Source organism: Manis javanica, chromosome 4, assembly GCF_040802235.1.
Source record: "Manis javanica isolate MJ-LG chromosome 4, MJ_LKY, whole genome shotgun sequence".
In the NCBI taxonomy this organism is placed as follows: Eukaryota; Metazoa; Chordata; class Mammalia; order Pholidota; family Manidae; genus Manis; species Manis javanica.
The window spans coordinates 10,280,417-10,305,736 of NC_133159.1; the positions used below are offsets into that span (position 1 = coordinate 10,280,417).

The 25,320-nt window shown below is 40.7% G+C and overlaps 1 protein-coding gene across 5 annotated transcripts in view; it reads left to right on the forward strand.

Annotated features, from left to right (window-relative positions):
- Positions 1-25,320, forward strand: part of KAZN (kazrin, periplakin interacting protein) — a 1,058,126-nt gene that overhangs the window by 240,491 nt on the left and 792,315 nt on the right. For all 5 annotated transcript variants that reach the window (XR_012129999.1, XM_073233240.1, XM_073233242.1 and 2 more), the window contains exon 2: positions 14,061-14,218. Coding sequence is in view for 4 of the 5 variants with exons in the window: in XM_073233240.1 (XP_073089341.1) it covers positions 14,061-14,218 (158 nt within the window). In the remaining variant the exon portion in view is untranslated. The remainder of the gene's footprint in view (positions 1-14,060; positions 14,219-25,320) is intronic.

Below are 25,320 nucleotides of genomic sequence, written 5' to 3' on the forward strand. Positions count from 1 at the left end.
TCACTGAGAAGGGAATCCCTTCTCAGCAACCACTTCTTCTCTCTCTCCCCACCCCTCGTCCCTGTCAACCACAAATCTGCCCTGTGTATCCATGGATTTGGCTCTTCTGGAAATTTCATGCAAATAGAATCATATAATAAGTGATCTTTTGTGAATGGCTTCTTTCACTTGGTATGATGTATTCGAGGTTCATCCATATTGTAGCATGTGTGTGAACTTCATTCCTATTTATGGCCCTATTATATTCCATTCTGTGGATGCCACATTTTGTTTATCCATTCATCAGCTGATGGGCATTTGGGTGGCTTCCACCTTCTGCTATTATGACTAGTGCTGCTGTGAATATTCATGAAAGTATTTGCCTAAGCACCTGTTTTCAATTCTTTTGGTTATATACCTAATAGTAGAATTGTGGTTCTTGAGGAAACTCCGCATTGAGCTAATTGAGGAACCACCAAGCTGGTTTCCCGTGGCTGCACCATTTTGCATTCCTACCAGCAAGGCACAAGGGTTCCAGTGCATACTTCCTCTCCTCCAGCACCAACTTTTGACTTGCAGAATGAGTTTTATTATAACAATGGGGGGAAAAAAATACCTGAATTATTTAGGCTTCATTTACTTAATGAGGCCACATTAAAGCAAGAACCGGAAAGTTGTGAGCATTTTAATGCAAAATGCGTCATAGAATTTGAGATACAAGAAAAGCAAAGGTTGTTCAACATGTAGGCGTAAATTTGATCATTAGTTCGTATCTATGGATCATATAAATGACAAGATCATAAAATCTGTGGAGCTTCTTGGGGTGAGACTGTGCCCCATGATATGATTCATTTGGTGTATTTTTCTATAAAAATGCACAATGGCCTCTCAGTGACATCTGGACTTGTCTGCATAAAATGAGAATTTGAGGTCATATTATTATTATTTCATGTTGTATATTTCATCTGATCTATAAAAAGCAGAGGCTTAGTATGGTAAGCTGTTACTCCTCTTCTGAAAACATTAAGAAATTTTATGTGTACCTCCTATTTTTGCTAATGACACAAAATGTTGAAACTTGTTATTTTTCCTTCTGCCACCCCATGAATGTGCCATCTTTGTCGGCAAGGTAAATAAATACTCGTTAATGTACAGTGAAATTCAAATGAGTACTTCATATAAATAAGCCTGCTGTAGAAATACATGTTTCTTCAAATTTGTAGGCCAAAATAACCTGAAATAAATTTAACATCATTCCACATTCAGAACCACCAACCAAATAAAAAGGTTTTTATGACTCAATTTCCTAAACTCAGGTAGGTAAGAAAGCATATATATGGCTCTTCATTCCGTAATCCATCACACATTTTAAAGAACAGTATTATTTGGTTGAGAATTTTATAGACCAAATGGAGAAGAATGTGCATAACACCTGATTCTAGGAGGATGGAGTGGGGGTGGGGGACAGAGGGGACAAAGTGGGGTGCAGCTGGCTTTTTCCTTCACTTATGTTTTATTCTTTTGGACAAATAACTTTTCGAGCCCTACTGTGTGCCAGGTGCTATGCTAGAGGTAGGGATTTAGTGATGAACTGAAAAAACACCATTGCTCGTCGTGTGGTGTTTATGATTTAGTGAGAGTGTTCCAGTTATCTTTTCCTGCTTCACAAACCATCCCCAGACTGCGTGATGTAAATAACACCTCACTATGCTCATAGGTTTGTGGGTCAGGAAGTAGGCTGCGCTAGAGAGGGTGGTCAGCCCTGCCCCAGAGTGACTTAGGGTGGCCTCAGTGGTAGAGAGATCTGGGGCCCTATGCCTAAAGCTTCAGCCGTGGTGGAGGTGGGTGGCTAGATCCCTTGGTTCTTCTCTGCATTGCACCTTCTAGGACTGGAATGTTCAAGGTGGCTCCTTGACCCAGATATTTGGAACCTGCGCTGGCTGGCTCGCAGGGTAAAAGCTGTGGCAGGTGGCAGACATCTCTTTCCTTTTCTGTGTAGCCTGTGCATGTGGGCTTCCTGAAAGCATGGCGATCTCAGAGTAGTCAGACTAACAAGGCAGCTAGCTTGTCCCAGAGGGAGTGTTCCAAGTAATGAGTATTTTTATACGCCTCTTATGACCTAGACTTAGAAATCCCAGAATCTCACTTCTGCCCCTTATTATGGGTAAACATGGCACTAAAGCCAGCCGACTCATGGGAGGGAATTTATATGCTACTTCTCAAAGGGAGGAGTAACACAAAATTGAAGATCATCTTTAATCTGCCTCCCTTGGAGGCAGACATTAAAGAAATAATCACATAAATAACTATTGCAATGAAGAGAAAGCACAGTCTTCTTTATAGTCATCAAGACTCTTGATTGCAAATGACAGAAACCTAACCCAGAGGGGCCAATAAAAAGAAGGGGGTTCACTGGCCGCCTGAGAGGTCTGTGGCTGAATCCCGACGCTGTAGTGATATAGTCAGCATCCTTCTCCCTGCCTATCAGCGATCACTGCTTCTTTACTCATTTGGCTTAATTCTTGGGCAGGAGGCTCCTCAATGACGGCTACAAAGGCGGCCAGCTGCTCCGCATTCTGCAGGTTAGCAAACCCAAGTGAAAAAGAGAGACTACCTCTTCCTTAATAATTCCAACAAGTGGTCCAAGAATTAAATCATAATGGCCATATTGGGGTCACCTGCCCTCTCCCGAGCCAATCACTGTTGCCAGGGAGACAAAATGCACGGATTGGCCAGGTCTGGACTATGTGCCTACCTCTGGGACCTAGGAGTGGGAATTGGCCCTGCATGAACTACACATGGGGTGGATGTTTCCACAGAAGGGAAAGCTTTTTTTTATTAGTAGAAGAGAAAAGTAGGTGCTAAGCAGACAAATATATAAAGTACTCATCACACAAGCCTTAAGACACAGGGTGTTTTGAAGGTAGATCTGCGCCGAGGCACAAGGGAATGCCTGCGCAGTGGTCCTCCCTGCTGCCATGACTTGAAGTTATTAAGTTTTCACTGTGTATGAAGCACTGGATTAGTTGTGACTGGGGATATAAAATGAAGAGACAAATGTGTCATGTAGGGGATTCAAGGCACCTGGGGGTGCAGCAAGGGAGGAAGGCATGACCACTAGATGGCAGTAGCACACACAGGCTTTATTGGGCAACGCTGTGACAGGTGGGCGCTGGGGATGTTCCTCACAGCAGACACTGCCCGGAAGTGCAGAGGGGATAGATACTCAGCAGGGCAGGAGGGCAAAGGACCTCCTGGAGGAGAGGAGGACCCTAGAGGTGATGTCACTCGGCAGCACAGTGGCGAGCCTCTGGGAAGGCCGGGGAGTAGCAGCGGCTTGGGGTTTTGTCTGTTTTAGGGCTCATCCATGGGTAGCAGATGTTGGGTGCAGTTTTGTGGGGTATACATAGCAGACAGGCTCTAAATAGCTAAAAATCTGCTCATCTGGGTTATATTTAAAATGCTTGGATGTGTAAAAATTTGAATTTGGCACCTGCTGGCTTTTGAGCTAATGGGTCTCAGCTTGCAGTGAAGAAATAAAGAGCCTAGGCCAATACACAGAGACCATCTTGGCTTATTTATCTAATGAGGAGCTAATAATTACCCTCAATTACAGACATAGCAGCTAGTTAATATCAGCAAGTTAAAGATGTGAGGTACAATCTGTGGAATAATAATCATAATAGTTAATGCTTTTTACCTGCTTACCACATGACATTTAGAGGACCATGGGCTTTATGCAGATGCAAACTATCTCATTTAATTCTTGGAGCAACTCAATGAAGTGGTGACTCTTATTATCCCATTTACACATGAGAAAACTGAGGGATTCAGTAACTTGCCCAAAGTTATACGGCTCGTTGGAGGGGAAGACAGGATTGAGAGCCAGGCTGACCGGCTTCAGAGTCCGTACCCTCAAACTGACTGCCGTGGCACCTTCAGGGGGCTGGGCAGTCTTCTTAGCCTTGGTTTCCTCACCTCTGAAAATATAGTGGGATTGCCAGGTGGTGCCCCACAGCCAGTCTGATACTCTGTACTCCAAGGAGTGGTCTGTGTGGCACCCCAGGTAGAAATACATCAGTGCAGGGGTTTTGTGTCAGAGCTGAGTATGAACTCATGCTTCTGACCTTAGAACCCACATTATTAGTGACTCATCACTCTGCACAAAGGTTTAAAAGCCCCCAACATATGATAGGCACTCAATATTAACTGTAATTCTTATCATTATTATCATTACAGCTAGTTAGAGGGGCAGGCAGGATGACCTAAGCTGGCTTTAGAATCTGTACTATCAAGCCAACTGCCTTTACTCATTTAACAAGCATTTTCCAAATGGCTCTTCTTTGCTAAATACCAATGTTAATGGTGAACAAGATTCCATTATTGCCTTCAAGGGAATCACCGTCTAGTCGAGAGACTGTACAATAGTCAGTATTCACAAGGTTATGCTAAGTAACAAATATCACTCCCACCCTCCATAATAATTTGTGCAGTAGCAAATTTACAGTAGCAAAATTTGTTTTTAACTTAGAGTTCTTCTAAATTCTGGGATCCAGGCTATTCTCATGGCAAAGGGGAAAGAATAATAGTGCAACCATGAGATGGCTCTCAAAGCTTCTGTTTGGCCACAGCATAGCTCGTCTGTTCACATTTAATTGGCTAAAGCAAATCACGTGGCAAAGCCTGAACTCACCTAAGGCAGGGAGTGTATTTCTTCACCCAGGAAGAGGTCACTAGGAGAGCTCTGGAGGAGTAGGCTCAGAGAGGAACAGTTTTGGAACCAATAATTAAATCTACCACAGATGGATTGTTAAGCAATTATAACACATTATGGTAAGTTCTCTGATGGAAATGTCTATTCTTTGAGCAAGGGAGGGAGTGCTTAACTCTTTCAAATTGTCTTTTGAATTTGGCACAAAGTGGAATTTAGAGCATGTTTTAGTTACTAAGCCTCAATTTTCTGGAACAAGAATAGAGAGAGCTATAATAGGTGCATTTTGAGAACCCAAAATTCACTAACCTAGTTAGAGTGAAAAGCATGGGCAATCATTCCCCCCCTTACAAGAAGTGGCATAGGACTTTTGTTAATAGCAGTAACTGTGTGATGGTAAGCAGAGGACTTGGGAACTGCCAGATCCTCAGAATGTCCGAGGGAGAAAGGTTTGTTTTTTGAGAATATTATGTCCATGTTTTGGGAAGTAGGGGAAGGAAAGCAGGCTGGCAGTGGAAAATGTGGCATGAATCCCTCTGAGATTGGTTCTAGACTCAGGGTAGCTTGTTTGGGTGCCTGCCCCGTTGTTCTCCTGATAGCTCAGTATGCCCCAGCCTTCCTGTGTTAAAGCCATACAGAGAAGATATAGAGAGTTAAATATGTGTAGTTAGTCTCCACTCCAAAAAGTCATTTGTTGTTGTTTCAAACTCTCTATTGTAGAACTCAGCTTAGACCTGGAGCCTACATTTCCTCTGATAGTAACTCAGTTACTTCTGGTTGAAAACTCAGTCCCTTCTGGGTACAGATCAAATAAATTCAAATTGCTCCCCCTTTCTCTTTCCCTTCTCTTTGGGTTCTTGGGAGGCTTATATCCTGTCCTATCTTGAGGATGTGCATCTGGTCCTTGAATCTTCTCTGAACACTTGGGGACTCAATGAAGCTGTCTTCAGCCCCTGTAATGAAATGGGAGACCAGAGATTGGGGGATGAGGGTGGTAGGGCAGTAGTGCTATCTCAGATCTCGGACTTAAAATACCAGGTGGCTAGCATTTCTACCATAATTTGGCTGCCTCATATTGGCATGCACACTGACAGATGACCCCGCTGTCCTGCCGAGGACAGGATATATGACGTTAAATCACTTCTGCTCTCAGATCCCGTAGACCTAGACGGGTGTGTCTAACCATCTCCTTTGGAGAATGAGGGTTCCGGGTAAGCAGCAATCAGGCCCCAAGGCTTTCTTGTTCATCTTCCTCTGTTTTAGCCAAGCTCTCTCCTGAGTCCAGGAAAGGATTTTAGAGTCTTCTGTGCAGTGAGAAACTGCTCTGATGTCATATCCTGTATTCTTCTACTCTAAGGCTTGTAGTTGCAACTCAGCTCTGCAAATTTGGATTCTCCATGGTTCAAAACCGTCGTTTATTTATTTCTTACTTGTAGTGCTTACTCTAGAATCTATAATATGCATATTTAACTTAACACAGTCCACCTGCTCATAATATCCCATTATATGTATAATATATGAGCCCTACAACAATATGTTTCTATTTATGCCCTCTCATTCTTTGTGCTGGGTCATGTATTTCACTTTCCTATGTGTTATCAACCCTGCAATACAGGATTATTTTTGCTTTAAACCATCTATTATCTTTTAAATGAATGATTAGAAAGAAAATGTGTTTATGTTACTCACATATTGCTCCATTCAAGCTTTTTTTTTTTCATTTTTGTAAATAGAACTTTCCATCTAACGTCAACTTCTGCCTCAAGAACTTTCTTTCAGGTTTCTTTTAATGAAAGTCTACTGGTGATGGGTTCCCTCAGCTTTTGTTTATCTAAAAAAGTAATTATTTCACCTTAATTTTTGAAAGATACTGTTGGCTGTGGAATTCTCAGCTAACACATGTCTTTTTTTACTTCATTCCTTTCAAACCAGATGATCTTCTGGTTTGCACAGATTCTGATGACAAGTGTGACATCATTCTTACCTTTGTTCTTCTGAATGCAATATGCCCCTTTTTCCTCTGATTTTAGGATTTTCTCATTGTGTGTTTAGCAAATTGATTGTAATATGCCTTGGTGAAGTTTTCTTTGTGTTTTTCCTGCTTGGGGTTTATTGAGATTCTTGGATTTTTAGGTTTATCATTTCATCAAATTTGGGAAAAATTTTTGTCTGTTATTTCTTCAAATATTGTTTCTGCTTCTGCTGCTGCCCCACTGTCCAGACTTCAGTGCATGTGTCCGGCAGCTGAATATTGTCAAACAGACTCTTCTCATTCTAATTTCAAGTTCACTGGTTTTTTTTCTTCTGCATTGTTTAATTTGTCATTAATCTCATCCAGTAAAAATTTAATTTCAGATACCGCATTTTTCATCCTTAGAAGCTCCATTTGGTTCTGATTTAAATATTCTGGTTTTTTTTCTCATTATAAGCTTGTTTTCTGTCACACCTTGAACATGCAAAACATATCCATACCAGCTGTCTGAATAGCTAAGTTTGCACATACTATCACTTGTTATTTCTGGGTCTATTTGTACATAACTGATTTTTCTGCAGGCTATGAGTCACATTTAAGTACTTCTTTACATGTCTGGTAATTTTTTATTGAATACTGAGCACTATAAATTTTGCAATTTTTGGGTGCTGGATTTTGTTATATTTGTACCAAAAATGCTCAATACTTTTCTGGCAGGTACTTGCAGGCTAGTTTGATTCTTTCAAGGCTTACTTTTAAACTTTTTTTGGATAGTCTTTATTCTAGGGCTCATTTAGCTTCATTTCCTAAAGCCTGACCCTTTTGGAGTCCCTACTGAATGGCTCCTGAATTCCAACAAAGCCCCACCACTTAGGCTGGTGAGCACGGAAACAATCTGTGGCCCCATGAGACGTCTTAGAACTAGTTGGCTTACAGCTCCCCAAACTGTAGCTGTTCTGGAATCTTTTCCTGCAAGGTTATGTAGGGATCCTACACACAGGATTGATGATGTCTGGATATTCCGTTTTTGCAGAATTCCTGGTTATAACAGGACCCCATTAGGTTGTTTTGTTTTGTTTTTTCCATTTTCTAAATGATCACAGTCCTGCACTATCTGTTGCTCAATGTCTAAAAATACTTGCTTCTCAGATACTGTACAGTTTTCTTGTTCTTTACAGCAAGAGGGTAATCTGAACTGTCTTACTCCCTCACAGTCAGAAGTAGAAGTCCCCAGAATCATTCTATTTTTTTTTCAGAAACAGAAATTTACCTGTGTATTGTAGAACTATCTCAAGAGAATTTAAAACACAGCAACTTGTACATTTTTTTTTCTGAAAATTTTATGGTAAAATCTACATAAATTTAACATTTGAGCCATTTTGAGTATACAGTTCAGTGATGTTAAATACATTCATAATGTTGTGTAACCATCACCACCATCCATCTCCGTACCTCTTTTCATCTTTGTGATAAAATGAGTCATAAGAAATATGTATTTCCCAGGTATATCTGGTTTTTATCCACCGTTCCTGAAAACACTGCAGTCTTAAAGGTGAAATGGGTGTCTTGTCATGTTAATGAGAGGCTTTTGGACCCCACCCAAGAGCAGGGGCTAGGGCTTGAATCAGCCAATATTCCTGCCTTTCTTTAGGTAAACAAATATTTGGTAAAGGGCAAGTTATTATTTATAGAAGAATTCCAGCTAGTAAATGAAGACAGTATGTTAAAATTAGAATATTGCTATTTTGCAGCTAGTTGAAATAATGCAGCTAGGTCATGATTACCCATGACTGCTAAACTGTGAAGTTAAAAGGTAGTAAGTTTGGACCTATTAATTAATTGTAACAAAACAAAAATACATTCAACCAGATGTTACATGTGTCCCAATAAGATGCAATAGGAAGTATATGACAACGCTCATGAAGTATTCTTGCTACAAAGAAACAAGGAACATAAATCTGAACAAATATACCTAACTGCCCATTTATAGGAAATAAAAAGGGACAAGGAAATACATTAAATGACACCACAGGGGTGTAGTCAAGAAAATCTACAATGTTGGAAATTTTACAGAATAAATGACAGGTTTCATCAACAAATAAATAATTTGCAGGAAATAACAAAGAGGGGAAACTTTGAGATTAAAAGAGGACTATGATAAGTGTCATCCAAACATGACATGTAAACCTTGTTTGGAATTGTTAAAAAAATTATGAGACAATTGGAGAAATGTGAGCACTACATATTTGGTACAGAAATTACTCTTAATTTTCTTTGGGTGTCTCAATGTGTTATGAGTAAAAGATTATATTTTATTTTTTTTCAAATATGAATATTCGTTTGATTTTTATACTTGATTTATATGTGAATCCCACATTTTTCCCTTATTATTATTATTATTATTATTTTTAATAAAATGCTGAAGTGGTAGGTAGATGCAAGATAAAGGTAGAAAACATAGTTTAGTGCTGTAAGAGGGCAAATGTAGATGATCAGGTGTGTGCCTATAGACTAAGTATTAATCCAAGGTAGACAAGGGCAGCAAAACATCCACAATGCAGAAGATTTCTCTCAAAATGGGGGAGGTGGGGTTCTAAGCCTCACCTCTGTTAATCCCCAATTTCTCACCTGATGGCCCCCCTGTGACTGTGCCTGTCTTAGGTTGTTCCTCCCTTGAGGAATCTTACCCGTCTCTGGCTAATCAGTCATCTTCCTGGGCCATACAGGGACATGTAAAGTTGGTAAGTGAGAGAGAAGCCATATTGTTTGAAAAGGTTAGCTTTTTACTTCTTTGCAGATTTATGCCCTGTGGCTTCTATGCCCAGCACTTGTCTTGAGGTATCTTTACCACTTGGAAGAATTATGATACTCAGTAATTCGATATGAGGCACGAATTCTACTTAACGGTTGTAATTAGGAAGGAAGAAGAAAAGCTATAGAAGTAGCAGACGGAAGAAAACATGGGAAGATTGATTATTTCTTTGACATATCTTCTTGTAGAGTTACATAAGCATGTATAGGTTTTAAACTACTAATTGTGTACACACATTAACATATAGGAATACAGCTACATAACCAAAGCAGACCTACAATTACCAGCCATCTCCAGTGAAACCAAGAAAACCAGTTAGGCACCCTAGGCATTTGTGAAAACTTATCAGTGATATGATGGATATTGTCTAACTTAATTTGAATAGTTTGAGAGAAATCAGACAAATTAAAACAACATATTCCTGGGAACTGTTCACATCCTGTATGTTCTTTTAACAGTAGATAGTCTATAGTCACAAGATTTTGGAGCACTGCAACTTGCACTTCTCCTAATTCTTGGTTGATTTCCGACAGTATAGATCCAGTCAAATTTGTTGTTTTACTGTATGCACAGGCCAGCTTAGATATTTCCTTCTTCATTCCAATGGCAAGTCCCGGAACCGGTGGGATGAATACAGCTACAACTGCAACAGCGCCAGGATCTTTGTTGAAGTTTTTTGATGATCATCTTCTGGAATGACTCTTCCAGAGAATGTTGATGTTGGAAGTTCTTCTTCATATCGTATCTTAATTCGTTTTCTGGGTAGCCAAATTAGGCTTTGATCCTCTGTATAAACACAAACAGACCCTTTGCCCACACTTTGATATGCCCTTTATACCATTGTGCAGAACTCATTGGAGGTCACCACACAGGAACTGCTGTTAGTCCGTTCTTGGGTTCTGTGACTCCGCTGCTGCTTCGCTCCCTCAGCTCTTCCTTTGTTCTTATACTCCACAGAGGAGTGAAATCATTTGGTATTTCTCTTTCTTCACTTGGCTTACTTCACTGAGTATAACACCCTCCAGCTCCATCCACGTTGCTGCAAATGGCAGGATTTGTTCTCTTCTTATGGCTGAGCAATATTCCACTGTGTATATGTACCACATCTTCCCCATCCATTCATCTACTGATGGACACTTAGGTTGCTTCTGATTCTTGGCCATTGTAAATAGTGCTGTGATAAATATAGGGGTGCATTCGTCTTTTTCAAACTTGAGTGCTGCATTCTTAGGGTAAATTCCTAGGAGTGGAATTCCTGGGTCAAATGGTAAGTCTATTTTGAGTGTTTTGAGGAACCTCCATAAAGCTTTCCACAATGGCTGAACCAATTTACATTCCTACCAGCAGTGTAGGAGGGTTCCCCCTTCTCCACAACCTCGCCAACATCCACTGTTGTTTGTCTTTTGGATGGTAGCCATCCCCACTGGTGTGAGGTGATACCTCACTGTGGTTTCAATTTGCATTTCTCTGATAATTAGCGATGTGGAGCATCTTTTCATGTGTCTGCTGGCCATCTGTATTTCTTTTTTGGAGAACTGTTTGTTCAGTTCCTCTGCCCATTTTTTAATTGGATCATTTGTTTTTTGTTTGTTGAGGTGGGTGAGCTCTTTATATATTTTGGACGTCAAGCCTTTATTGGATCTGTCATCTACAAATACATTCTCCCATACTGTAGGGTACCTCCTTGCTCTATTGATGGTGTCCTCTGCTGCACAGAAGCCTCTCAGCTTAATATAGCCCCACTTGTTCATTTTTGCTGTTGTTTTCCTTGCCCGGGGAGATATGTTCAAGAAGAGGTCACTCATGTTTATGTCTAAGAGGTTTTTGCCTATGTTTTTCTCTAAGAGTTTAATGGTTTCATGACTTACATTCAGGTCCTTGATCCATTTTGAATTTACTTTTGTGTATGGGTTAGACGATGGTCCAGCTTCATTCTCCTACATGTAGCTGTCCAGTTTTGCCAGCACCATCTGTTGAAGGGACTGTCATTTCCCCATTGTATGTCCATGGCTCCTTTATCAAATATTAATTGACTGTATATGTTTGGGTTAATGTCTGGAGTCTCTAATCTGTACCACTGGTCTGTGGCTCTGTTCTTGTGCCAGTACCAAATTGTCTTGATTACTGTGGCTTTGTAGTAGAGCTTGAAGTTGGGGAGTGGGATCCCCCCTACTTTATTCTTCCTTCTCAGGATTGCTTTGGCTATTTGGGGTCTTTGGTGTTTCCATATGAATTTTTGAACTATTTGTTCCAGTTCATTGAAGAATGTTGCTGGTAATTTGATAGGGATTGCATCAAATCTGTATATTGCTTTGGGCAGGATGGCCATTTTGATGATATTAATTCTTCCTAGCCAGGAGCATGGGATGAGTATCCATTTGTTAGTGTCCCCTTTAATTTCTCTTAAGAGTGACTTGTAGTTTTCGGGGTATAGGTCTTTCACTTCTTTGGTTAGGTTTATTCCTAAGTATTTTATTCTTTTTGATGCAATTGTGAATGGAGTTGTTTTCCTGATTTCTCTTTCTATTGGTTCATTGTTAGTATATAGGAAAGCCACAGATTTCTGTGTGTTAATTTTGTATCCTACAGCTTTGCTGTATTCCGATATCAGTTCTAGTAGTTTTGGGGTGGAGTCTTTAGGGTTTTTTATGTACAATATCATGTCATCTGCAAATAGTGACAGTTTATCTTCTTCTTTACCAATCTGGATTCCTTGTATTTCTTTGTTTTGTCTGATTGCTGTGGCTAGGACCTCCAGTACTATGTTAAATAACAGTGGGGAGAGTGGGCATCCCTGTCTTGTTCCCAATCTCAGAGGAAAAGTTTTCAGCTTCTCGCTGTTCAGTATAATGTTGGCTGTGGGTTTATCATATATGGCCTTTATTATGTTGAGGTACTTGCCCTCTATTCCCATTTTGTTGAGAGTTTTTATCATGAATGGATGTTGAATTTTGTCAAATGCTTTTTCAGCATCTATGGATATGATCATGTGGTTTTTGTCTTTCTTTTTGTTGATGTGGTGGATGATGTTGATGGATTTTCAAATGTTGTACTATCCTTGCATCCCTGGGATGAATCCCACTTGGTCATGGTGTATGATCCTTTTGATATATTTTTGAATATGGTTTGCTAATATTTTATTGAGTATTTTTGCATCTATATTCATCAAGGATATTGGTCTGTAATTTTCTTTTTTGGTGGGGTCTTTGCCTGGTTTTGGTATTAGGGTGATGTTGGCTTCATAGAATGAGTTTGGGAGTATTCCCTCCTCTTCTATTTTTTTGAACACTTTACGAAGAATGGGTATTGTGTCTTCTCTGTGTGTCTGATAAAATTCCGAGGTTAATCCGTCCAGCCTGGGGGTTTTGTTCTTGGGTAGTTTTTTGATTACCGTTTCAATTTCTATGCTCGTAATTGGTTTGTTTAACTTTTGTGTTTCTTCCTTGGTCAGTCTTGGAAGGTTGTATTTTTCTACAAGTTGTCCATTTCTTCTAGGTTTTCCAGCTTGTTGGCATATAAGTTTTCATAGTAGTCTTTAATAATTTGTATTTCTGTGGAGTCTGTCGTGATTTTTCCATTCTCATTTCTGATTCTGTTGATTCGTATTGATTCTCTTTTTCTCTTAATAAGTTTGGCTAGAGGCTTATCTATTTTGTTTATTTTCTCAAAGAACCAGCTCTTGATTTCACAGATTTTTGCTATTGAGTCATTCTATTTTATACTAGTTTTTAATAATTACTTTCACTCTCAGAATTATGATTAGTGAAGTGGCTTTCCTGAAAATGTCTAAGACTCACTTATTCTTGGTTTGAAAGGAAAGGTTTACCTGAAAATGAAAGAAATTCTATAAAGAAAGAAAATTTTATTCAAGGAAATCAACTCCACAATATTTATTGAGCACCTTCTAATTGCTAGGCACTGTCCTGGTTGTTGAGGATATAACCATGAACAAAGTGATTTTTTTAAAAAGTTTCTGCTCTTACTAAGTACATGGTAGAGAAAGTAGAGAAGGAGCAATGAACATAATAAATAAATGAAATCTTAAAACCCCTTAACATGTCAGATTGTCAGATGACAAGTTCTATATGGATACTAGAAAAATAATCTAGCACGTATGCGGCATTGCTTTGAAAAATGGCCACTGGCCCTTGGTACAACGTTATAGAGGCTATCTACTTAGACTAAAATCACCAACTCTACTACCATAAATGTCCCCTGATGCCCTTTTAATCTCTGTATTATAGACACCACAAAGTTATCTTCATAGAAGTATTTGCTAACTTGTCTCTTTTCAGTTAACCCAACAACACTGGATGTTCCAGGAGGGTAGGTATCCTGCCTGGTTTTCCTCAGGATCATATCCCTGAGCACTTGATAAAGGCTTGGAATCTGGAGAGAGTTCAGTAAATATTTGTTAGCTCTGAAACATGTGTTGAAGAGATTCATGGATGTGTCAGGTTCTTGGTACCTGCCTGGGTCACACCTCATGTGCACACCCTCGCCTCTCCTTTTAAAATTACTAGGCAACTTCTCTTTGAAAGTTACCTGTTGTGATTCCACTTGCCTTTTTCTCTTTTCTTTTGCAGCTGTGCAATCATTGCACACCCTAAATGACCAGATATCCCATTTTATTGTCACCAAGTCTAAGGCACTGGAGGAGGACAAAGACCCCTTTCTGCCCACTGAGAAGGAGACTTTGAAGAGTTCCATGCTGTTGATGAGGCACCTCTTAATGGATGCTCAGGTACAGAGATCAGTTTATATATAGTTGGTGGCATCCTTCTTGTTTCCTTCTTGGTGTAAGCTGTGCAAAAATGTTCAACTACCACACTTACTGAAAACTGCCTTTGTGATAAACAGCCACTTAACAGACATTCTGAGATATTGAATATTGGATTTCCGATTAGGTATTATTTGGGGTTTAGTGTTAAAATAGCTTGGTTTTAAGTCAAAGTAATAGAGCTGAAAATAATGTATGTGTTGTCTCTGAGAATTTAACAGGTCTCACATTAGTCTTGGAAAAGTAAAAATTCATTTACATATAAACTAGGCAGGCAGTAGGGGCAAAGACTGTGGAGTGGAGCAATACTCATCCCAAAGAGCCTCACTGAGTCACTAATGCATTTTTGGTATATTTGATGCACCACCAATAAGCGAATCATACTGTGTGTGTGCTTTAATGCCAGCAATGAATTAATTCCAGAAGGTATTTAGCTCATTGCAAGCTATTGTCGAGATGTTATTCTTCAAGTTTCCCTCCTGTGCACTGTTATATTGAGATATTTAAAAGTCATTTATCTACTCCTTCTGTCTTCGTTGGCGGGTCCCTCCAGATATGTTGATAGGCAAACACCAGGTGTCTTAGGAGAACTGGTAGTTGTCTGTGTCTGTGAAGGCAAGCTGAACTATATTTTACCATCATGTCTACTTCTCCCGCATCTAGAAATGTAGGAAGTGTTCTCTGGGTTTGCTGATTTTGTATTAGTTTGCCGGGAGCTTTCTTATTGAGCTTGTTTTCTGCTCAACGGTGGTGACGTCAGAATGGTTTAGTAGTTTCCTATATTCCACTCTGTATCAGATTTTGAACTGTGGTTTCTTTGCTTTTGTTTCTACTGTGGCGGTGCTTTATGTTTTATTTTTTAAGTCAGTCCTAAAGCCTGGATCTTGTACCAATAAGACTTTAACTGGCAAAGCTCTTGTGCAATTCTCACCTGCCAGCATTTGAAGCTGCCCCATGGGAGTTTTGAGCCCCAACTGGAGATGGCCCAAATTATGCAAAGCTTTTCATTTTCATTCAGTGTTCTCCCTTCTCTCCTTTATTATGAGCTGCCCATTCAGCTTCTCTTTTCTCCCCCAAGCCTGTCTGGTAGAGAAAGGACAGATTCTGAAACTATAACAGCCAGCTTTGAAACTCAGAAAAAAGGGAAATTTAGAACAATTTACCAAATGCAACAGATCAAACTGTTCTTAAGGATTAACTTTCCTCACTGCCTGGAGTCAATCCTATAGCTAGTACCCCATACAGGAGAGCTACCTAAATGAATCCTCAGAGAGAATATGGAAACTCCAGTTGGTAAAATCTAAATGAATGAAAACCACTCATCTTTTCCCTGTCCTTCACGTATGAACTTGCCAGTGCCTGGATTCCAAAATGTTTCACATTGCTTAAGAAAATATTTTCTCTCCCTAAATGCTGAATTCATTGGACAACTTTAATCTACAGTCATTTTGCCTGCAAATTTTCCCTGTCCTAATCCAATGGGACTAAAATATCCCATGTAATGTGGTTACTGTGTAGGAACATTTTATTATCTCATTCTCTCTTGAGTCCAAACAATGCCTGCTAGAAATTTTCTCACTTAAATAGCTACATGAAATGGAGCAGGATATGGTGGCTGTTCCCCTAAGTCACACACTCGGAAAGGAAGGTGGGTTGGGTCTGCTTCCTGAGGAAAAAAAATCATAGAAAGTCAAATAGTAAAAGTGCTGTCGTCTTTGGCATTATTATTTATTGTGTCTCTTCTTACTCCAAGATTCCTCTCTCTTGTCTTTCAGACTAATACAGAATCAGATGAATTGTGCTGAGTTTAGCCTAAAAATACCACCCCTCATTTCTTTTCTCCCAAAACCACTGACATTTTGAAACATTACTTGTGGTTATGACTCAAGGCCTGTGGCTGAAGTTGGTTAGAATCATGTCACCTAATACCCCAGGTTCAGAGTATCTCTACAAAATTAGTGTTGCCAAACCTATAAAATGCTAAGGAACCCTGATATTCTGGGGCTGGTCAGGGGTGATACGTGGTTTGCAGTTTTGAAGTAGACCTCTAGACATAGAGGATTTTTAATGAGAATCCATATTGAGCATTTCTGGAAATTCAGTTATTTTCCATTCCATTTTTGACATTGCTTCCTACATCAGTTCTAAAGACAAAAGAAGCTACTTATTTCATATTCTGAGTTCATCAATAAAGGGAGGTCACCAGAACATAAAAAAACTTCTGTGCACCTCCTTCCATTCGACTGCATTTGGTGGTATTCATAGACGTGTGTGATAGGCTGTGTATTGCGGGATGTTAGCTCCTCGAGGTAGTAACCGTATCCCTTAACTTGGCTGGGGTAATAGCTGCTCAGTTCCATCCCCAAAGGACTCTTAATAGTATTAGATTATGATGAAATACTCTGACATCAGCTTGCAAGTTGAATGAAGTCAGGCAAAAAGTATTCCAGAGAACCTGAGGCTGCTTCGAGAGTGACTGCTTAAAAGGCATAATCGATTCAAGCCACATCTGTCTTAGAAGCAATAAATCCTGCTTAGGAGAATGTCAAAGGCAAAAAGCATTGCTGGGTGAGGAAATCCCACCTCTGAGGATTGTAAAGCAGTTCGCACAGAGCAGACACCTCTCCCAAGTATGATGGGCTTGCTGGGGATGAGTGGCAGGTCTGACAGTCCATTCTAGAATAGTATCAAGGAGGAACATCTCACATGGGCAGCCCAGAGGCCCGTCATTATTTATTCATTCCCTAAATGTCTGTCTGAACATTATGGGGTATCTACAAGAGGCAAAGCGCCTCTATTTGCATTCCATTCCCTCTGTAGTCCACAGGCCCCCCAATTCAATGAAGTGTACCATTCAGACTGCCTTTGAAGGCTGATCTTGTGGCTTTTCTTCCTGAGGGCTCTGTCTAAACCCAAACTGCCGACTCAGCCTCGTAAGTGATTAGATTCATAACACCAAAGAGGCGATTCTTCCTGGTAGAGATTAATTCTTCTACTTGTACCGTGTGACTCTGCATGCTAAGAGGGGTTGATTATAGCAAATTAAATCTCCTATTGGCAGTTCTTCCCTTCTGCCCCCCAAAGACCTAATATCATTATTTATTAAGGAATGAACAAATGCTTAGGAAAACAAGAAGATGACTTTGTTGGCAGTAAAGTCTTCCTCTCCAGGGCTGGATATTTAAAAGGCAGAGAGACCTTCCATGCCCTGTGGGGGGCCTTGTCTGTGCCTTGTGGAGTGGCCTAGGAAGGGCCTGGTCCTGCTACCCAGGCCTGCCAGTCTGTGAGGCTTCTCTCCCTGAAAGGGGGCTTGCGGGGACTCGAAGGGGGTCCTCGTCTTCAGCAAGGCCGAGTCACTGGTGACCCTTCCTATAGGTCCATCTCTAGGAATGAAGTCAGCAAGCCTTTAAAAACAAAATTAAACTGCACAACCGTTGTCTCTAAGCAAGTTTGTCTTTGTGACCTCACCAAAGTCAAATGTTAAGTGAAAATTAAGTGGAACCTGCATCGTTTTCTGGGCTGTCCTGTCACCCTGCTCCTCCATCCTCTTCCCTTCCCTCCTTCCTTCTCCCCTCGCCCTCCCCCCAGATTTCCCCGCCTCTCCTCCCAGCATCCCTTCCTTCTCTGGGTTTTACTCCCTGCCCTTCTCCCCTACCTCCTTTCCCTTCTATTGACAAAATAAATCTTAGTCAGATGTGGAATGAGATTCTGCCCCTTTTCTCCCTTCCCTTCTTTCCCTTCTCCTTTTCTTTTCTCATCTGTCTGTCTTTCTGTTATTTGTGTCCAGGGACCTTGAACGCATGTTTGCCAAAGACTTGTATTCTTGCCAAACAAGAGAGGGGCAGCGTAAGAGGTGCGTGATTGGCAGGAGGCAAGGCTGCCATTCAGGAGGCAGATGTGATTTTGGGTTAGGGTTAGGGTTAGGGTCACAGACTCAGTGTGATTTCGGTGGCTTTGTTTTCTCATTTTCTTTTCTAGAATGCTCTAGAAAACTCCTGGTTGGTTACCCTTTCTGCTTAATTTCTGACAAAAATCAGGCTAATTGAACATGAATAGATAGGCAGTTTGAGTTGCCTGGACTCTTTCACTTTTCCAGCTGGCCTCCACTGGGGAAGTACAGGTGGGAGTAGAGATTATACCAGCAGAAGCCTTGACTTGGGCCCCTGGTAAATGGATAGGGAGCTCTGTCTGTCAACTGGTGTTGGGAAGGGGCCCTGGGGAATCAGGTAGTTGATGCACCCTCGTTATAGACGTACACTTCAAGATGATCTCCTTTACTAGGATTTTCCATCCCTCCATGCACTTTCTGAAGTCAACACTGTGCTCAGAATAAGGACCCTGTGATTAGCAATAGTGTACTTATCTGGGGCTTTCTGGCTCCAAGGATTCAAGGCTTCCAGGTCATGCCACAAGGGCAACCCGGTTGACAGCCCTAGCCAGTGTCTTGCCCTCATGTCACACAAACTGAAGCACCAGGAGGAGGCTGGACCTCTCAAGATCACAGAGGCCATCTGTGGCTCTAAGTAGCATCGCAAGGTTAATTTCTTTTATTATCTTTTGAAATGGGACACCGTGCTGGAGGAAGGGCTAGGACTCCCTGTGCTGTAGTAAGCAGAGAAGAAACTCTGAAATTAGAGGCAAAATTTTCATCCTAAGAAAATTACCCTGGGATATTTTTAAGTCAACTCATACCATCATATTTCCACCTCCTAAAGGTCAAAGGAGAAAAAAAATACTTAAACAGAAGCTGAAGTTAGTTCACCTAACTAAAAAAGCTACAATGGTAAGCTGATTATTCAAAAGTGTCTCCGCTTATCCCCTCCAGTCATCTGGGTGCTCCATTACCTATCCTGTCCCTGTGTGTTTGAAAAGGCAGTGTTTATTTTCCATTCTTCAATGCAAAACTATAAAACCAGCCGCCCTGAAGCTTGCAGTTTCTTATATAACTTGTGCAAGCCCAGTTCCCATTCTGCTGTGGTGATCTTGACCTTTGAAAGGTTTTTTTTTTTGTTTTTTTAAATAAAATTTAAACTGCAGGCATTGTGAGGCTTAGATGCAAACCCATCAGTTACAAAGCTCATGAGCTCACCTTCCCTGCTCAGAAGAAATGGACGGTGAGACGTGAAATTGTAATGCTGCTCCTCTGTTAAGCTTATGTCTACGTATTTTTAAAGTTAATAGAGAAACATAGCTTCTTCTGAGACCTCCACCACCTTTGTAAAATCTGAAAGGCAGAATTTTAAAGAAGATTCTGAAATACTGTAAGTTGCTTTCAGTGTTCACCACGCAAGATCCAGGTAGAGTCAGAAATGAGACTCAGAAAAAAAGGAACATCGCTTAGCATGAGTGCTACTGGAATGGAATAGTCTCTGTCAAACTCATCTAGCTGCTGTGAATCTGTGTATATAGTGCTGGAGAACATTGAGAATTTGTTTCCACACAGCAGAGTCTTTATGTTATATGTTTAGATACTAAGGGGTTATTTTAGTGATACGCATTTGAAATGATGAAAGAGAATTTCTGCTGGCCTAATGATTGATGGTCCATATCACGGTGGCAAGGGGGATCTGAAATAGTAACAAAATCACAGAAGGAAGAGGGGAGGTTAGGGGTGAGGACTCACGGCTCTTTGCTTGTCAGCAGAAGAGACCAGCTCTGGGTAACGTAACAGGGGAAACATTTAAGGGAAGTGAATAGGATTGTCTTTAGGAAAAGCCGAAGAATCCTATCTTGCAAAAGGCAGGAAAGAGGGCAGCTATGGAAATTTAGGTCTCAAGAATTAAAGAGTAGTTGTTGAGGGTGTCGTGACTGGGATAAAGTAGCTCCAACCATTTCTCTCATTGTGTCATTTTGTTCAAGATTTAAATTCTTGGAAGAATGAGACCTGTCTTAGGTCAATGGGCCCTCCTCCCGCTTGGTCATAGGAGGGCGTGCATGCGGATGGATGGTCCCACCAAGAGCACATGCAATGGAGGGTGTTGTTAGCACATGAAGGCAGAATGGATGCTGGGCAGATGAAGGAGATAATAAATCCACATTGCATTCCACATTGCATTCCAAATGCATTCCCAGCACAGAGCTTGGCACTGCACTAAGCTCTAGGGGCAAGAGGGACAGAATATTGGCCCTGCCCTCGAGGGACTCAGGATATGGGGGACAGATGACCAGACGTGGAGTGCCCTGTGATAGTATAAATACTGAGGAAGCCCTGAGTGGAGGACTATGGAAGCTCAAATAGGGCCTAGCTGATATTTGCAGATCACTTTACTGTTTACACAGCATTTCTGCCAGCATTTTCTCATCTTTTTCCTCTCATCCCTGAGACATACAGGAGCTTGGTATTATTATCTCTATTTTGAAAATTGGGTATTAAGCTTTAATAAAATAGCCTCTGTAATATTATTCCACCCCGCCTATCACAAAGCAAGTGTAATTGATTTCCTACTTGAAGGTGGCAACCCTCAGAGCATTTGCTTCCTAAAGGGGTTGTTAAATAGAGGGAAGGGAGGGTGTCATTTGGGAAAAGAAGATGATTAAAACCTGGCTTCAGACATACAGTAGCACTCATAACACCACATGTTTTTAGCAATTTTAATAAATATGCACCACATCCCTAAAGCTCAGCTACTCTCTCAACCTCCTAGAAGGTTTAGGGTTCCAAGGACATGGTTTGTAAAAATCCTGAAATAGAATATAAAAGGTATTACAGTCCCCTCTCTCCAAATATTCTAGTCACCTTCATGGTGTCCCGCTGTCATATTGGCAAATATTTGGCTTCCAAAATAATATGCAACCCCACCATCACCCTTTAGATGAGTGGTTCTTAACTGAGAGGGGAAGAAAGCAATGTTGCCTCACCCCTGGGCGGGGGGTGGGGAAGTGGGGGGTGGGTGGGCTGCATTTGGCAATGCCCGGAGATGTTTTTGATTGTCACAGTTGGTGTGCATTGGTGGGGAGGCATAGGGGTGTTACTGGAATCTCATGGGTAGAAGCCAGGTATTTGCTTAACTTCCTAAAATGCACAGGATAGTCCAAAAATGAAGGATTATCCTGTCCCAATGTCAATAGTGTCAAGATTGGGAACCCTTCTTTTAGACCCAGTGCTGACTTCTTAATTAGTCGTGGAACTCTTGCAGCCTCAGCATCCTTTTCTTTGAAGTCATACAAATATCATAAGTGGATGTCACAACATGGCTTAGTTATGTAGCCATTCATTTTCTCATTCATTCATTGAGCACCTACAATGTGCCAAGCGCTGTGCTAGAATGTGGAGCAAAACAGTGAAAGCAAAAGAAAAACTTGTTGTCCTCAAGGATCTTATATTTTATGGGGGTGAGTGACTCTAAGGATGTAAGTAAACAAATAATAATGAGTTTCCACCCTTGTCTTAAAGATGCATTAGAACCTCATTTACATAAGGTCTCAAATGCTTTCTCTTTGAACGTGACATTTAAATTGAGCTTTGGGTTTGGGGGTGTCAAACGTGAGCTCTCCCCGTGCTTTGCTGTGCCTATTTCTATCTTGATTTAGCTGTGTGTTTAGTAGTATTCCATGAGGTGACTGGAAATGGGCCCCCTGGGAGGCTGCAAAAGATCTAAGCAAATTATCCCAGAAATTTACATTTAATTTAGGGAATGTCAAAATTCCAGCTGCTCCCTCAGAGCAGAGAATCTCTTCTTCTCTGCCTGTGGGTGTTCACGGAGGAACCAGGATCTCTGCCTTTTCTTCCGAGATGCTGTGGACCTGGGGACATACACAGAAGAAGGCGGCGTACAAGTCATTTGAGTTACCTGAGACATGAGCGTTGGGTGGATGAAGGGGAGGCAGAGAAGATGTACCGTTATTTTAGACAAGAAAATGAAGACTGTGGTTACTTAACTGAAGAACTGCCGTACAGAATGTGCCCAACAGCCAATTTTCAATTATGTGCCTATCGATTAGTAATTTTATGGATAACCTGTGGGCAAAGCATTCCTTCCCTGGTGGCATGCACTCAGGAAATGTAAACCAATGTTAATCTGAATGAGACATAATTAGGAAAGTAATTTCATTGCCAATGTGTTTTTCACTGTACTGGAATTCAATATCAGACTTTCTTATAGTATCAGTTAATGGGTATTTGTTTTTGATACTGTGGCTCCCATCCCTTAGATAATAAGCCAAGGTATGCCATGTAATTATAATCCTAAAGTAACTTACTCTTAGAGTGGTGATACTTACGCAGAGCTCTTGGGGCCTCCTATTCACATTAAACTCAAACATTCCCTACGGAGCAACCAGGTAAATTGAGGCATGGCATTGCTAACTGTCATCATTCAAATCCAACGTTAGATCTGGGAATAGAGCCAGCAAATGTCCTTGATGCCAGCTCATGCCAATATTCCACGTTCCTTCACTCCCTCATCTCTGAGTAATCCTTGCTTAAAAGCAGTTTGATAATGAAACGGCAGCTTGGCTATTCCAAGTGCTCATGTGCTCCTATGGGGCTTGAAACGAATTCACTCACTCTGACCAGGTTAGTAGCCCAGATATTTAATTTCAAAAGGGATATACATACATACATATATATTTTAAGAAGATAAAGTTCTTTATTTTTTATCTGGTATTGTATTCTGTGTACACCTTCTGTGTTCAGTTCTTTTCTTTTTTCTTTTGATATCGTTAATGTACAATTACTTGAACAATATTATGGTTACTAGACTCCCCCCTTCACCAAGTCCCCACACACATACCCCATTACAGTCACTGTCCATCAGCATAGTAAGATGCTATAGAATCACTACTTGTCTTCTCTGTGCTATACTGCCTTCTTTGTGCCCCCCGTTATATTATGTGTGCTAATTGTGATACCCTTTTTTCCCCCTTATCCCTCCCTTCCCACCCATCCTCCCCAGTCCCTCTCCCCTTGGTAACTGTTAGTCCATTCTTGGGTTCTGTGAGTCTGCTGCTGTTTTGTTCCTTCAGTTTTTTCTTTGTTCTTATACTCCACAGATGAGTGAAATCATTTGGTACTTGTCTTTCTCCGCCTGGCTTATTTCACTGACCATAATACCCTCTAGCTTCAGCCATGTTGTTGCAAATGGTAGGATTTGTTTTCTTCTTATGGCTGAATAATATTCCATTGTGTATATGTACCATATCTTCTTTATCCATTCATCTACTGATGGACACTTAGGTTCCTTACTCAAAATGGATGTTTTTGACTTGGGTTACTGATATAGACCTAATTCCTCTTTCTTTTTTTCTCCTAAAGTATAAGACAAAGAGAAGGCTGTGATAGGTAGAACTGATAATGAGAGTCATGGCATGAATCTGTGTTAGTTAACTCCTGCTGTATAACAAACCATACCAAAACTGAATGCTTTAAAATAACAACTCTTTATTTATTTATGTAGGCCTGTGGATTAACTGGGAAATTCTGCCAGTATAGATAGGCAGGCTGATCTGGACTGGACTCCCTCATACATTTAGGTCACTGGGGCCTGGCTAGTCTAAAATGGCTTTGTGTGGCATGGGTCAGCTCTCTTCCATAAATCTTTTATATCCCTTCAGCTGGCTAACTCTGGAATTTTCTCATATTGGTGACAGGGGTCCATAAAAATAAGAAATGGGCAAAAACAATCACTTTTCCAACCTATGTCTGCATTACGGTTGAAAGCAAGTCATATTATCAGATAGTGTGGGAAGGCACCACCAAAAAGAGGTGTAAAACATGGGCCATTGTACAATAGGTCTTCCACATAAACAAAGCAAATTAGCAGAAGTTTTCTTAGCACAACTCTTGGCAAGTTTTAATCTGTTGGAAATGAGAATTCTAAATGTCCTAATTGACAAGCTTCATGCAAATTCTCTTTTGGAAAGGCTGCTCCGGTCAGTTTATTTAGAGGGTCATGAATTGTGCTCTTCTGCCCTTATGCATTCACAGAGGATAGAGTGTGTTTGAACAGCTGGAGGATATATTTTAAGAGGGCTGTATGTCAAGCTTGGACAGGATGATTTCAAATGGGCCCGTGACCAAGTGTGAGAAGCATGAGCTTGTGCTAGTTCTAGAAATAGGATGAGCCATTAAAACACCATTGTTCTAGCTGGTTATTCGAGCTAGGTGCATGGTTAATTTGCTCAAAAAATGCTTGCTGAGCTTATACCAACCACATGAAAGGTGCAATGGTAAACACTGCAGGGAGATGTGAAAAATAAACATAGTAAAGGATCATTGAGTACTTACTATATGCCAAACATTCTGCTAAAGATATTACCTTACCTCCAGATCTCGTTTATGAGGTATGTGTTATTTCTTCTATTTTATGGATGAGGAAATGAGGCCTAGAGAGGAAATTTAAGGTCACATATCTAGTGAGTGGCTGTGGTACTTTAATTGCAAAAATGGCTGCAATTTACTTTCTCCCTTTGCCAATGACTCTGTAGTTTTTCTCATTAAGAGCTAGAGTCTGTTTCTCCATCCCTTGAATCTGAGCTGGCCTGTGATTTGCTTTGGCCAAGGGAATGTGAGGAAAGGATGTGTCAGCCCAGAGGCTACGTCTCTGGATGCCCCACATATGTCTGCTCTTTCTTGAAGCGTTGCCTCTGCTGTGAGAACGAGTGTGGTTTAGCCAGCTGGCAGAGGTGAGAGACCACATGGGGCAGAGCAGACATATCCCTGCAGGGTATGTCATAGATCAGGAAATTCCCAGGGGACCTACTGAACTACTGATGCATGAGTGAGCCCAGGGAAAGTCATCTGAGCTCAGCCCACAGCAGCAGATTCAACAGTCCTTCTGTAGACTTGTTAAATAATAAATGTGATCGTTTTAAGCCACTAGGTTTTAAGGTGGTTTCTTGCACAGAAAGAACTAATTGATACAATAGCAGGGCCAGAATTTGAAGTCAAGCTTGACTGACAACCAGGTCCTATAATTGGAAGAGAGGCTGGGAAATAGGGTCTAGGCATATTCTCTGGAGAAAAAAAAAATGAATTTGGTGTTTTTTTTTTTTTTTTTTTTTTTTTTTTTTTTTTTTTTTTTTTGAGAGGGCATCTCTCATATTTATTGATCAAATGGTTGTTAACA